The sequence below is a fragment of the Aedes albopictus genome, chromosome 2, assembly GCF_035046485.1.
Source record: "Aedes albopictus strain Foshan chromosome 2, AalbF5, whole genome shotgun sequence".
Classification (NCBI taxonomy): Eukaryota; Metazoa; Arthropoda; class Insecta; order Diptera; family Culicidae; genus Aedes; species Aedes albopictus.
The window spans coordinates 227,625,898-227,641,790 of record NC_085137.1 but is presented as its reverse complement, the minus strand read 5'-3'; the positions used below and the strand labels follow the sequence as shown (position 1 = coordinate 227,641,790).

The 15,893-nt window shown below is 37.5% G+C and overlaps 1 protein-coding gene across 1 annotated transcript in view; it reads right to left on the bottom strand.

The window, feature by feature from the left end:
• Positions 1–15,893, bottom strand: part of LOC109401374 (dual specificity tyrosine-phosphorylation-regulated kinase 4) — a gene marked incomplete in the record, with an annotated part of 426,866 nt that overhangs the window by 26,734 nt on the left and 384,239 nt on the right. The window contains 2 exon segments of the mRNA XM_062851247.1: positions 5,678–5,807; positions 5,887–6,030. Coding sequence (XP_062707231.1) covers positions 5,678–5,807; positions 5,887–6,030 — 274 coding nt within the window.

The following is a 15,893-nucleotide window of genomic DNA, read 5'->3' as shown; positions in this document are numbered from 1 at the left end:
GACCGAAAATCGCACCGCAGGGGGGAACGTTGTAAGTATATTTAAATACAGTGAAACAGAAACGGATTCGGTGTGCCCCGTGTATGTTTTCAAGGATGCCGAACATTAACGACGTAGGCTGTCGTTGGTATCCTTTGGATGGGTGGAATTGATAATATGCATACATAGGTATGTATATTTTATTAAATGCATATGAAGTAGGAAAAAAATAAATCGTTTGCTACCGATTTTTTGAGATTGCGGAGCGACTTTTAGTGGCTATTTTCAGATTCTGAATTTTGTTTTTGCGAACTATTGCAGCAGTATTTTTACATAAAAATAAAAAATTACAATTGGAACAGATTATTTATAAATCAATTTAACAAGTGCATTCCATTAGATATTCCTCCAGATATTGAATAGAATATTTTAGATATTTTTGCATGAATTTCTTTAGAATTTTCTTCAATAGTTGCTTTAGAAGTTCTACTAAACTTCCTCCAGAAATTTCTCCACTGATTCTTTTATAAAAACCTTCCAAATTTCTTCAGAAATTCCTTTACAAATACTTAAAAAAAATCCTTCATGAATGTTTACAGAAATTCTTCCTGAAAGATTTACAGGATTTTTTTTGGGAAATTAATCAGAAATTAGTTTAAAGTTTTCTCTTCCAAATCTCTCATGAATTTCTGTAAAACAAAATAAAGAAACAAATTTAAAAAAAACTTAGGTGTTTCTAATTGAAATTCATCCAGAGATTTTTCTGGCAACTTCTTCAAGGAATTCTTGAGAAAATATTCCAAAGATATATCTTTCAGGGATTCTCTAATAAATTCTCCCGGGAAAATTCCTTTTAGTATTTATTAACCCTCGAGCGATCGCGCTGTTGTATTTTGTACAGCACGTTCAAAAAATCTCGCTTTTTATACTCAGCATTGGCGTAGTTCTAGCGGTGGTGGCCGCGAGTAACGGAAAGTTAATTTTCTATGAAATTCCTCTATAGACTGCTTAAGAAGTTCTTCTAGAGATTCCCCCTCTAAGAACACTCCTGCTGCGTTTATTCCAGCAATTTCTGCTAGAGCTTCTTCATACAACTGTGCTTACTTCAGGAATTCTGCCCCAGAGGTTTCTTCAAGTATTCTTGCTGGAATTCTTCTGGGCAATCCTCCTGGGATTTTTCCAGGCATTTTTTAAAGGATTTATCGAGCACTTCTTCCTGAGATTTCATTAAGGTGTTCTTCCCGAAATTCCTCTTGGGATTTCTTCAGAAACCCTATTGACCTTCTTGATTTTATCCAAGAAATCCAGCTGGGATCCATCAAGCAATTGCAATTGTGATTCCAGCTGCATTTGCTCCTAGGACTGCTGAAGATTTTTTTAACTGTAATACCTTCATGAGCTTTTCTACGGAATTTTTCAGAGATTTCTCGTGGATTTTTTTTATTATTCACGGCAATGTTTCGGACATTACTCCACAAGCCCCTCCAGTGAAGCCTCTAGCAATTCCTTCGGAGATTTTACCCAGGGTTTCCTCCCGTTGTTTTAATGGGATTCCTCCTGAAGCTCCTCGTGTCCATCCTCCAGAAAATTCAGCAGGGATTCCTCAAGCAATTCTTCCTGAGGTTTTCCCAACCATTCTTGCCAGGACTCCCCCAGAAATTCTAACTGTGATACTTCAAAAATACTGCTAGAGTATCTACATGCGCTTTCTCTTGTCCTTTTTGCTAGGATCCTCCCAGGCAATCTTTCGGGGATTCTGCAGAATTTTCTTCGGTTGTTCTTCCAGGGATTTATCCAAGGACTAATCTTCCACAGATTGTATCCAAAGTTTCCTCTACAAATTCCTCGTGTGGAGTAGCTTCAAAAAGTTCTCTTGACCTTCCTCCAACGATTCCTAAAAAAAATCTCCCTGCTGTTCCCCAGTACTTCCTTCTCCAGATATTCTAGCTATGGTACTTCCTAAAAATATTATAGTAATTCCTTAAGGCATTCATCCTAGCATGCTTGCTGGATTTGTCCAGGGAAATCTTGCTGCAATTCTTTCAAAAATTCCTCTTGCGATTCCTTCATGGCTTTTTCTGTTGATTCCTTCAGAATATCTCCCCCGGCTCTTCCAGGGACTTCTCGAGGTATTCATCCAGGTATTTCGCTAGAAATTCCTCTGGCATTTCCTAGGATTTCTGCTGAAATTTCTACAATAATGTGTCCCAGAATCCTTCTACGAATTCTTCCAGAGATTTTTCCAGAAGTACATCCGTAATTCCTCAGGGATTTTTTGTCCAAGAGAATTCATCCAAAGATTCCCTCATAAACTTCTCCTATGATTCCTCTAGGAACTCCTCTTGACTTTCTTCCAAGAACTGCAGCTGGATTTCCCAAGCATTACCTGCTGTGGTTCTTCCAGCAATTTCTCCTAGGACTCTTCCATAATTTCTAGCTATAATGCCCCCCGGAATTCTTCTAAGATTTTTTTCTGGGAGTCCTCAAAAAACTGTTGCTGGAATGAGCTGGAATCATTTAAAACAACCTTTCTAGGATTTTTCCAGAAGTTTTTTTGGTGTTTCCTCCAGGAATTCCCCCAGAAATTCTATCCTGGGATTTTTCCGACAATATCTCATGTGATTCTTCCAAGAACTACTCCTGACCTTCATCCAGGAGCTAATGCTAGGGTTCTACAAGCAATTCCTTCTATGATAGTATCAGGAATGCCTCCCAGGACTCCAGAAATTTATGCTGCGATACCCGCAGAGATCCCACTAGGGATTTCTCCTGGCATTTTTGCTGGGATTCTTCCGGGCAGTTTTCATAGGAAACTTCCAGAAATGCCTTTGGTGATTCCTCCAGGGATTTTTCTAAAGACTCATCCAGGAATTCCTCCAGAGATATTATCCATGGTTTACTCTAGAAATTTCTCATGAATTTCCTGGAACTCCTCTTGGCCTTCTCAGGTAATCCCTGCTGACGGCATGCCAATATGAATCTTTAGAGGAATCCCTAAGAGAATTTCAGGAGACAGAAAAATTCTAGTAAAACAATTCCGCAAAACGGTCTTCATTAGATATTTGGGGAATTCGGGTATTTTGGACAGACCGTTACACGTATATATTTTGGACATTTACGGCAAGATCAAATGAAAGTGTCCAAAATATATACGCGTAACGGTCTGTCCAAATTAACTGAATCACCCTACTCCAAGGATTCCTTCTGAAATTTCTCCAGAGAACTTTTCAGTTTTTCCCTGAGATGTTTTAAAGGATTTATTCTAAAACTTTTCCTGTGGTTTCTTCTTGAAAGTGAATGGAATTTTCTCAGAGAGTATTTTAGGAATTCCTTCAAGAATTTAGTCCTGGATTTCATTGAAAATTTCCGAAGGGCTATCTCCAGAAGAATATACGGAATCCCCAGAGATTTTTGTACGATTACTAGCAGAAAGAACTGCATTCAAAGATTCCCTCAGGAGATTTTTTTAGATTTTCCTTTTTATATTTACTTGGAAATTCCACCAGGCATCCCTATGATGATAATTTTAGAAATTTCTTCTTGGTTTATGTCAGGAATTAATTTAGACATATTTCCTGGGCATTTCTACAGGATTCCTAATAGAAGTTTCGCAGGAGATTTTTCGCAAGATTTCTTCGCCAGAATTTCAGAGCTCGTTCAGAAATACGACCATGAATTCCTCCAGGAATTTCCTAAGGGTCCTCTGTGGGAACTCACCTAAAATATTTTAAGAGATGCCTTAAAAAATTCCACCAGGAATTTCCCAAGGAAGTTCAATGAATAGTCTTACTTTTTTTCTCAGGAATTTCCATTGGATTGCTACAGATACTTCTCCAGTAAATCTTAAAAAAAAACCTTCAGATATTTCTACAGGAACTCGGGTAAAGTATATTTTGATTTGACGAGGAAAACTGATGTCACAGGCACAATACTGAATTCATTTAAATGAGGGCGTAGCATCATGGGAGCGCCGAGACTTTGAAACCTTGAATAACCAGCTCTGATTTTGCCAGACAGTACTGCTAGAAGTTTATGCTTCCTGGATTCCTTCTGTGAATACACCGGCAAATTATTACAGGAGTCATCTACAGATTCCACCCAATATTACTCCCTAGATTTCTCCCAGGATTTCTTCAAGAGATTTCCCAGGTTTCATCACAAGCTTCGGATAAAATAAAAGAAAAATCGGAAACATCTCCCTGAGAAACTCAGATAGATGTGTGATAGTGAATCTACATTAACAAACTGCTCGCCTTTAGTGATATTTGAGCACACTGCAGTGATAGCACATCATGCAATCTAGTAGGCATGGCAAACGGTCTCCACTTCAGTCCACAGCTCGTTGGGATTACCATGGCGTACGCGTTCGGACGACCACATTGCTATTATTATAATAAATTCGACAGTCACAGATCAGTTCACAGCGTCTCTGGATTACCGCGCTCTAATCCACAGCGCGTCCGGATGACCGCACTGTTGTTATTGTCAAAGAAATAATTACAAGAAATTGTGTCTCATGGCAACGGTAAAAAAACAGCGTATCTGGATGACTGAACTCTAATGCTGGATGACGGCATCATTATTATTATAAACAATTCTGCTTCATGGTGACAATAAAAAAAACAGTCCACAATGCGTCCGAAGGAACCCAATTTACAGCGCATCCGGATGACCTATCCGGATAAGTTTTTTTTTTTTTTTTTATTAATTTGTATTTTAATTTAAATGCTAATTCTACACTCAATCCGGATTAGTTTTAAAGATGCTTTATCATGGCATCAGTACAAAAATCCCGCTGCAGATGCAGATCACGTGTCTAGATGACTGCATTCTGATCCATCAGGCCAGTTCAACTTCTATTCGATTATTGCTAGCTACAAACAACAGAACCACAAACGAATAAGTTTACAATGCCACTTACTTACTACCTCAGACCTCGCTTTCGTCAAAGTTGGACAGATAAGTCGGGAGCACCGGAAGCTAACAACAATCTAAGTTCCACAAAGACTCCACAGGTAGGTACTAAGACAGTAGAAGTGCACCCAGCAATCTAATGCTGTTAAGCTAGTCATTGTAGTCATAGCATCATATGCAAACAAAGCAATCAGACCTAGTATGTCAGAGCAGTCTTGACACTCCCAAAGGTGTCGCATGAATGAACGCAAACCTTCTTATCAAGCAAAAAACCGCCTAACGAAATTATGCACTAGTTCTATAAAGAGCAGTCACGAACCCATGACCGACCTTGACTGAAATATTCGTCCAGATATTTCCTCCAATTAATTTATGCATGGCAATTAACCCTTGCGCCTCTATATACGAGGTCACTGTGTCAGGACTCAGGGCACACCAGTTAGTACGCGGAATGTTTGCCTTATTTCCCATTTTCCTCGAACGCCACCTGCACCTCCTGTATGAATAAATCATACATACATATTTCGTTTTTCTTTCTTTTATTTTTTTTTGAAGCTTTGCATTTGCACCCATTTCCGCTCGGTGGTAGTCGCAAGCTAGCGACTATGACGCCACCATTGACCGACGACGACGTAGGTATATACTTTGTTACTTCAGCGTTCATTTTTGTGAAGTCACGAAATAATACAACCCACAGAGAGCCTGTGCATCGGGTACTCTCGGACTGACTGGTTGGGCTTGTAATTGAGTTTAGTTATGACGCCACGATACATTTGCTACTTACTCTAGGCATTTGCTGACAAAATCGATGAACACTGTGTCGTTGCAGCGTAGTGCCTGCGAGATCGTTTTGGAGCCCGGTTTCCGTTTGCGTCCCTTGGAATTGGTTATGCACCGTGGAATGCCTCTCGAGTCTGTGGGGTTGGGGAAGAATAAAATCAGAACATTAGAAACGCAATAATGGGGAAAGAATGAGAGAAACCGAAAGCTTACCAAAGAATAATCTCCTCCTGGTGGCAGTATTGATGAGATCATCTGGTGGAACTCCCAGCACTTCCATGATGCACGCCAATTGCTCCACTTCGTTCTCTCCGGGGAACAGCGGATAGCCGGTGTACAGTTCTGCCAGTATACAGCCTGCAATTCAGGGAAGAGTTGGAGGGTGAGAAACAAACGAACACGTGCAAGTGAATGCGTTTTATTGGATAATTTTATTAACACATATGTGTTTGCAGGGAATTGCAGGTGTACACGAAATGTACAGAAACAATTTTCTAGCTCCAAAAACGTAAACAAACAATTGTCAAAAAATGTTACACTTGAATAAAACGAATAAGTTTCATCTATAGACTAGTAAAACCAATCTTCAATAAATAGGCAACTTGGTTGCATCATTGTTTAGAGGTTGTTTGGATTAAAGGTAATAACAATTGGCGGCTGCATGAGTTTTGTTCGCTTCGAACGACAGCCATGTTTAGAAAGAATTGAAAAAGTGGCGTAGTCTTTTGTTTTTATATGAAACTAGCGGTCCCGGCAAACCTTGTCTTGCCGTCTTGTGGTGGTTTGACAACTGTTGGGCTCAAAATAGCACCGCACTCTAGATTGGTTTCATTTCGATCGTGTTGATTTCCTTCCCAGCTCATGAAAAATCAGTACATTATCAATTTTCCTACTTTTCTGGTTGATTTTCGTAACTTTTTGTACATATAAACACAGCCAACATGAATACGAACCGAACCGTGCAAGATTCATTCTGATCGGTTCAGCCGTTCGTGACTTTTGTTGCCTCAAAGGAACTTCAAACTCATTTTTATATATATAGATAGATTTATGTCTTCGTCCTATTAAGGACAGACTTGTTAGAATCCCAACATGGCCGCCACAATGGCCGACTTTGGCACCTACTCACAATTTCGAGGGTACAAATCTCTTCGTAAACAAAACCAGCGCACCTGAGCTTCTTATTAAAAGCTAATTACAAGTGAGCAAGAACAGAATAATTAAACGCACTGCTGTTTGAAGCTTGCTTCTTGAGATTTGTGCGTTTGAAGTTCTGATGCCCTGTTGAAGCGGGATTTCAAGACGTTTGTCCTTAATGATTGATATTATTTTTGAGGCGCTTTGTTATTTTCGTATGTTTTGAATGGCATATCAACGAAAAAGTGGATATGTCACGGAAAATTGTGATTCCCTGGCATCAATGATCTGTCAGGCAAATAAATGATTTAGCCATTTAAAATTTATGAAATTTAATTCGCAGTTCAATTAACATTTCATCCATGAAACAAAACTAGTTCGCATCTGCATGATGCTTAGGTAAAAGATTTCATTTATTATGCACTACATGTTAGCACTTTTGGGAAAGACAGCTAAAAGATCAACATGCCTCAAGTTATTCTTGTTAAAGTTTTATGAAGTTCTTATAATCAATCATCAGTGCAAGTACATAAATACAACTAGTTTCAAAGCAGTCTTCAAAAGCCGCCTTGGAGATCTCCTGAAGAGTGGACCAGATAAGTCTTATGGATATTTTATGCCTAATTTACCTCGGATTTGCAGAACAAAGAGCTTTATTGATAAGTTTTATTATTCTATCTGAGAAATTACTTCAGGATAGCCACGAAATAATTAATGTTACTTGGGATTTGTAGCTGATGGTGAAAACAAAATCGGTTCTCGCTTAGTAGTAGGGAAAATTGAGGTAAAATGAACACTCTAAGCGTTTGGCACCGTTTTCAATAGAAATATGTTAAAATCTTTCTTTTTTACCATGTAATATCGTACATGGGATTGTATTCTTAACATTCTAGATGAAAAAATACTCAAAACTACAGTTTTCTTTAAATTTTTTCGATTGCAAAGACTGCAAGAAAACCAAGTATCAAAAAACAATGAGGGTAAAATGAACAATGGTGATTTAAACGTGTAATTTCGATATATTCAACTACATAACAGTAAATTTGATGTAAATTGAATGTGCTACGATTTTAAAACGTCTTATTCAAAGTTTGCAAAGTACTGGAACTATTATTTGAAAAAAAAAATACTAAAACATGCGGATTTTCTAATAATTATCTTATTTTGTTAGAGTAAAGCATGTTTTCTTAACTTTTTACTCTAGTTATGTAACGATATGCGTTAGAGATTCTAGTATACCGAGTTTGAGCAAAATATTGTAAAAATTATATAAAGTTTGAACCAACTGTGATTAGATGTTATGTTGGTTCATGCAAAGCCGAAACTATCTCTGGTTTGAACCAACTGTTCATTTTACCCCCAAGCTCTGTTTGTTTTACAGTTACTTCTATAACTTTAATGAAAACGAAACCATTTTTTTTTTCTCCACTAAATGCTTTTGTTTAGGAGTAAATTATTGGAAAATGGTATCACACTTGTATAAATTTGCGAATAATGGACGAATTAACCTCAATTACGATTGGCTTAGTTTTACATCAGACAATATTGTTCGCTTGTTTTTGATATTTTTTCCATTTTAAAGTGGTTTAGTACATTTTCAAGTACAATATCAGCAGAAATACAATGATTTATGTTATTGAATAGAACCCAATTGTTACAATATGTCGTTTATTTTCGTGTTCCTCGTTTCCGCGGATTCGATGGTGATTTGACTTGCGCTACGCCCCCCGGATTGCGGTACGCGTGTGGAAAACTTAGAAACGGAATCTCCGGGAGGTTTGCGCCCAAGTTTGCACCAGGTGCACTGTTTTCGACGGATGGCAACTGTTACGTACAAAGTGAGACAGCAAAAACTGTGTATGTTACTTAAAATGAGTGCAAATCCGTAAAAATATTGTGATTTTTGGTCTAGAAACATGCCAAATCCGGCAACGACACTTTGTTTACTGAATAGAAGATATTGCGTAGGATGAAAGTTATAGTTTTGTATCGTGTTTAGAGTGTAACGGTTGATAGCGTAAGGGCTTTCATGTGTTTGGGTGTGTTTGACTGCTGCAGCTAGCAGCTTAGTCAAAGTCCTGAGCTTGGTGATTTACGAGTATGTGGTCTCATACTTATAATTTTGTGGGTGATGAAGCGGCGTAATGTTCAAATGAAGACTGACTGCATACGCGACGGAGGTGTGACGAGGAGCAAGCCTGACTGAGCTGTAATGATGTTCCCGTTAACACTGAGGAACAGCAGTTTCCAGATAAATGGGTGAGACCATTTCAAACTACGTTTCCCTTAAGGGGGAATTTATAAACTTCAAAAACTATTTTTTGACTACGGCAACGTATCCCTCGCATTCAGTTTGTTTCATTTCAGAGAGCGAGTAAAGGCGCTTAAGCCTTGGCATAAGGGCCAGGACACGGACCAAATATCTGTGTTCCATCCCAGGAAGCGAAGGACCAAGGGGTGGCATTAACCTTCTTAGCATCGTCACCCCCATCGATATTCACGTATTTTGCATTTTAAAAGCTGAATGGTTGGTACGAGATGTCCCCATTCGAAGGCTTAATTGTAAAACCAATAACGCTGCACAGTAGGCCTGGCCGCTTTAATGCTTGTAATGCATTTTCGATGTACTGCAAACATTAATAATGACAAGAAAAATGGTAGAGTTGGTCGATTCTATCATTTTCCAGGATTCTTTCAATGAATGGCTGTGTATGTGTAGATTTGATTTTTGATTTTGATTTGAGAACCCAATTGTTACAATATGTAAAAATATCCTAATTGCTGTAAAACACCACACTGTTCATTTTACCCACAATTCCCTTAGAAATAAGTAGTTATTTATCAGAGTGTCTACCAACGTAATTTCCTCTTATTCTCAGTTTCCCGAAAACTATGTTCATTTAGAATCTGACAAAACTTTTTTAGAAATACATTAGAGTATTAAAAAAAATCATGCATTTCCTGGTAGAAAAAAATGGGATCTCCAGTAAGCCGTGTGGAATAGGCTATGGGTTACCAATCCGGAGACGATGTCTCCGATTCCCGTTCCGATCGGAAACATTTCTCGACTTCCCTGGATATAGTGTATGATACACTGTATAAACAGTGCATCATTGTACTTGCCTTACAATATGCAAATTCATGCAATGGCAGGTAAAGAAAGCCCATCAATTAACAATTGTGGAAGCGCTCGAAGAACACTAAACTTAAGGTAGGGCAGGCCAAGTACCATTTTGAACGTAGATCCACATAGAAGAAGAAGAAGTAGAAGAATATGAGGAATTGAAAAAACGTGATGCAAGTCTGTCGATATTTAGGAATGTTTATGATTGCTGTTTTTTTGTTTCACAGCCCAAAGAGACAATATTTACTGGTGCAATTCAAGTTTGGGTGATATTTAAAAATAGATTCGTAATATTGTTTCTGACAAGTTTACCTTAATCCTTTGGGCCTATATTTTTTAAGTTATTATATAGTTTTGTTTTTTATTTGTGTACTAGGTTATCCAAACTGCTGTTGAGTTAACATCAAATAGTCTACGGGTATAAGATTAACTTTTATCATAATACAAGGCTGCGATATGTTATCTACTATGCCCAGTGAATCTTTCAACAGACAAAATAAGAACAGTCTGATTAACAATTTGCACTCATTACATAAATTGCCTAAATACTTAAAAAAAAACCCCTCATGAAATATTCGAATGATTTCCTAGGGGGATTTCCCTTATATTTCTTACTGAGGAAATCCCTGATCGAAGAATTCTTGATGGAACCTCTAGAGGATTTTGTCTAGTTTAACTCCTGAAAAAGTGAATTGAAAAAAAAACTAATCCCTGCTGAATTTCCTGAAATTTTTTTTGTTAGGCAACTCTGGAGGAATTAATGAATTTCGTCGCTGCCAAAATCTCTGTCAGCGTTCTAAAATGAATCTCTGAAGGAATACCTAAAGGAATTCCAGAAATTTCTGAGGGTTACTTAAAGATTTTCTAATGATTTTCGTTTTTGACAAATATCTCAATTAAATACCGAATAATATTCTGGAGGGCTTTCTGGAGGAAGCTGTAGACGTGTTTCTGTAATAACCCCTGGACGAATATCTGGAGAATCATCTGAATGAAATTCTGTTATGTTTCATAGAAAAATCTCTTAAAATATTTTATGAAAGTCCTATTGAAATTCCTAGAAAAAATATGGAGGAATTTCTAGAAGTATAATTGAAGTAAATTTGAAAGGAAATTATGAAAATTCTCATCGACGAAAATATGAAGAAGTTTCAAAAGGATTTTTTTTTTAATTTCTGTAGAAATCTTTGGAAGAATCTCGAATAAAGTCACTGAAAGAAATTATGCAAACATATCTGGAGTAATTCCAGCAAAAATGTCCAATAAATCCAATGGAATTGATTCCTGAAATAATCCATGGGAGATTTCCTGATAAAAATTGCTACAAACGTTTTTTAAGGAATCCTTTAAAATATTTCTTTGTTATTTGGAAGATTTTCTAATGGCATCTCCAGAAGATTTTATTATGAACCCTTGGAGAATTTTTATCAAGAAATCCTTCTAATATTTTCTTAAGTAATTCTTTCATGAATTGCCAAAGACATTGTAAGAGGAATATCTGATTCAACCCCTAGAATAATTTCTCGGAGAATCTCTGGAAGAATTGTTAAAGGAATTTCTAGACGAATTTCTACAGGAATCCATGGAACAGTTTTGGAAGAATTTCCAAAGGAATCCTCGGAGGAATTTTTGAAAGGAATCTCATTAGCCTATTTTCCCATACCTAATACATCAGTAGCTCCACAGGCACGTTATCCTCCATTTGTGAATTTTGTGCCATGAACAATGAACATAGAATACATAGTTTGTGGTAAGCTAGAATGCACCACCTTCTAAAATTCTACGCCATTTAAATATGGCGATGACAATAAGTTGTAAAAAGTTGCATAAAATTCAAAACTGCATTTAAAGTAGAATAAATATACTTAAACTGTATTTACAAATTGAAATTTCATCACTATTAAACATTGAATAACCAATTCAATTGTATCATCTTTTTTAATCGTGTGGGATGTCCGAGTGATTTTCCCGGTATTTTAAAATGATTATTTTTGATAAAGACAGTGCTGCCATATCTTCTTTCTAATATTTTTTTTTTTATTTTTCGTGATTCCAGCCACCATAACCAGGTGGCACTAATAGGCATATTATTTCCTATAATGACATCTTAACTTCAGAAGAAGATTTATAGATTTAGCCTGCAACAAGTTAATGTTAATAAGAACCGTATGTTGTCCGTAAGTCTTCCATTTCGAAACTATCGCACTACATGGTGTTGCTGTGTGAGTATTTTGACTTACCAACGGCTTGATCTACATTACTTTCTATAATTTTTAAAGGATTCATCCCAGAGTTCATTCATACACATACATTTTCGTTACAATTGCTTGTTATAATTCTTCTCGTACTGCTGGTGACTGCTGGGGTTATTTCCTGTATGTCTCCAGAAAATATGTTATAGTTTCCTAAAAGGACTCCTCCTAGGATTGCAACAAAAAATACATCCAGAATTTCTCCATTAATTTATCTGTGAATGTCTCTCAACAATTCTCCTGGAAAGTTTTCAATAGTTCTTCATGACATTTATAGATTTGAAGTGAAAGATTTTTTCTGAGATTTCTTCGATAAATTTTAAAAGAACTCTCCTAGGGATTTTTCACAGATTGTTTCAGAAATTTCCTGAAAAGTTCTACCTTTTAGGATTGTGTCTATGTTTTTAAAGAAACTAATCCCGGCAATCGTTCAGGAATTTCAACTGGATTTCCTTCAGGGTTTCATTCATGGGGTTTAGAGTTTCCTCTTGGGATCCCACCCACAATTTTCCTTGCAACTAATACCACAAATACTCCGGAAATTGCTTCTGAAATTCATACTAAGTTTTCCCCACGGATTCCTTTGGATTTTTTTTCCAAAGATACCTTAGGGAGTTTTTTCCTTGAATACACTCAGGGATGTCTCAGAAATATTCCATGGTTTTTACTGAAACTGATACCGAAAATTCTCCAGGCGATTCTCCACTGAATCTACCTGGGGCTAGACCTGGGGTTCATTTCGGAATTTATTTTCTCAGTGATTCCTCGAGAGAGCTACAAGAATTCCTCCAGGGTATTTCTTCACGCATGCTACTATCGATGCATTTCAGCATTTCTTTAAGAATTTTATCAACAAATTACCAAGATTATTTACAGGTTGTTCCAGATATTTCTATTATTTAAAAAAAAATTCTTAATATTGTTTAAAATTAAAGTAATCTTCCACAAATTTCAGCCAGATAATACACCCAGAGCGACTCTTTTAAAAATTTACTCAGCGGGGTGTTCGCGTGTACCCTCCATAAGGACAAAGCAAAGTGCGAAACTTCAAACGAGATTAGGGGCTGTCCATTAATTACGTAAGGGAATTTTAGCGATTTTTCGATACCCCCTCCCCCCCTTGTAAGATTTTTTGTATGAGAACTTAAAAAATTTTGTATGGCGCGTAAGATTTCTCAAACCCCACCCCCCTCCCTCCATAAACCCTTACGGAATTAATGGACAGCCCCATTATCTAGATTATGGCACCGTTCATAAACCGTTCATCTTTATGAATATGTAATGTTTGAAAATGTTTCACCTAAATTTCGTCGTTCCAGCATATTTGTACATCCCTGTAATGGGCTACATGAACACATGTATGCACCTTTTCAGAAGTTTTGAGGGAATACAGAGACTTTTGAAACAGTAAACATTTTTATTTACTTTTTTTACATTCTCAGTTGCAAGAATATGACGTTGTAATTTCCGCAATTCGGAAAATGGTGGTAAAATAATGCGGGAAAGAAACAAATTATTATGAAAAAAAGCTATTGTTATTTCAAGACGAATACAATTTGCTACTTGAGCTGTTTTGGCCCTGATTCATAGTGTTCTCTAGTGAACTGCGTTTCCCCTGAAACACGCAGACATTGAACGCACTCAAACAGAATAACAGCCCACCCACGCTATTATTGCAGAACAAACCAACAAACTGTTGAATGGTTTCCATTTACATAGAATTTATTAGGATACCGATAAAAGCCCCTCGTGCGAGGGAAAATAGAATGTTACGGCCTTGCACGAAGGTCAATTTCGCTTGTCTGGAGATCACTCGTCAGCACGCACCACTAGATACTGGTACATGTCTGCCTACAACCCATCTCCGGTAAACGACCGGTCGGTGTAGGCTTCCGGTTCGTGGTTCGTGGTATCTATCTAGCAAGAGTTTGGGACGGGAGCGAACCCCATTCGTGCCCACCACTGCAATGCGAAAAAGTTGTTTTCTGTATGTTTTTATAAACACCCCCTTCGGTGAAACGAAATCCCAAAGTCCCCCGACTGGGCCGCGTGTTGGGTTATTTTCCATCCTGTCGGATCGGAAGGACTACCTATGGACTCAAACCGTGGACGTGACTGGATGTGTATATGTACATTGTACAATATACATAGTAAGTGAACTTCAATGGTAACATTGCATGTTCGATTTAATTATCATCAACTGGTGGTCATGTCAGGCCTGAAGCGAAGCATAAGCGTGTGCTTAACAAATGAACATTTCCTAAAAATAAATTGAATTATTGGGGCATTGAAGCAAGTGAGCATTGCATTTTTGAACATGCTTTGTCATTTTTATTTAACGCAAGAAAAAAGGAACATCGTGAAGATGCAGAGTATTCCTCCAGCTCCAAAGGAGCGCCTAACCACAGACAAACAGACGTCTCACTCTACCCACTTCCTATCGTTTCCCTTTTTAACGGACTATTCAAATATTCTGTAGTTCGCAAATCTCTCGCTCATGGCACTCGCATCGTTTTTGCTCCCGTTTGACGTTTGCTCACTACCGCCATCTACTCAACGGGTTTGCGAATCAGCATATCAGGATAAAAATCATCGTCACAAAAAATATAATCGCCCAATGCTAAGGCGATTATATTTTTGTGACGACGATTTTATCCGCACTTTGTTCCAAGTGTCATGCCAAGTGTCTGTTTGTCTGTGGCCAAACTATTACATTGCGCTTCTCAATTTTGTTTGTTTCATAAACTAGATAGATGTCATTCGGTTCCTTATTAATGACGTTACATCTCTTTTACTGCTAAGCTTATTGTTCATGTGTTTTTCTACACCTACTTATAACAGATATCATTATTTGTATTTCTAATCTTATTTTTATTTTTCAATCATTTAACCTAATTTACAAAGCTCTTTTTGTCCACTAGGGCATTGCGTGAGTGTTTCCAATTGGCAACTGCAGTTACACTTTGTGTAGCGCCTAAATGTATTCTATTCTAATCGTACAATATCGAACTGGATGCCGTTGTGCTGCTGTCACTTTTCTACCCTTTCCATGGGTAGAATGATGAGCACGAAGATGTTGATGTGTGGCTCTTGTTTCTTCTCCAGTCTGATTGGGGGTCCATTATTAGTTGCCGTTAGCCGATATCCAAGTTTCCGGGTTCGTTAGAGCATATGCTCAGAAGAGGGTCAGGCGTCAGCTGCTCTCGGGGGGAAGAGCAACTGACGAAAAATTGCAAGTGCCGGGGCTGGGATCAAACCCATGACCATCTACTTATGAAGTGAACGAGTAGTCACTACGCTACGGGCCCTGGCAATTCTAATCTTATAAAAACTACAATAACGCCAGCCTGTAAATCGCATGTACAACTTTACGCGCAGTCATTCAACATTGTTGTTTTTCAATTGTTCCAAGATAATTTCGTTATGGATAGATTGACTTCTTTGGATGTTTTCTTTCTAGCTGCAACATGATATTTGGAAGTTCTCACAAAATATCAAGCTGGACATCAGGCAAAGTGCAAGTCGAAGCGCCTTATTAAAAGGAAAATAAATAAACCAAATAGAGCCCAGCGTTTTGAAAAAAATTAAAGAAAATGTTCCTAAATAATTGTAACAAGGCTGACGGAAAAAAAATATCATCAAATTGTCAGAAATAGTGCTGAAATAATTATCGAAATTTTTCGGTTTATTCCGTACAATAAAAGGTT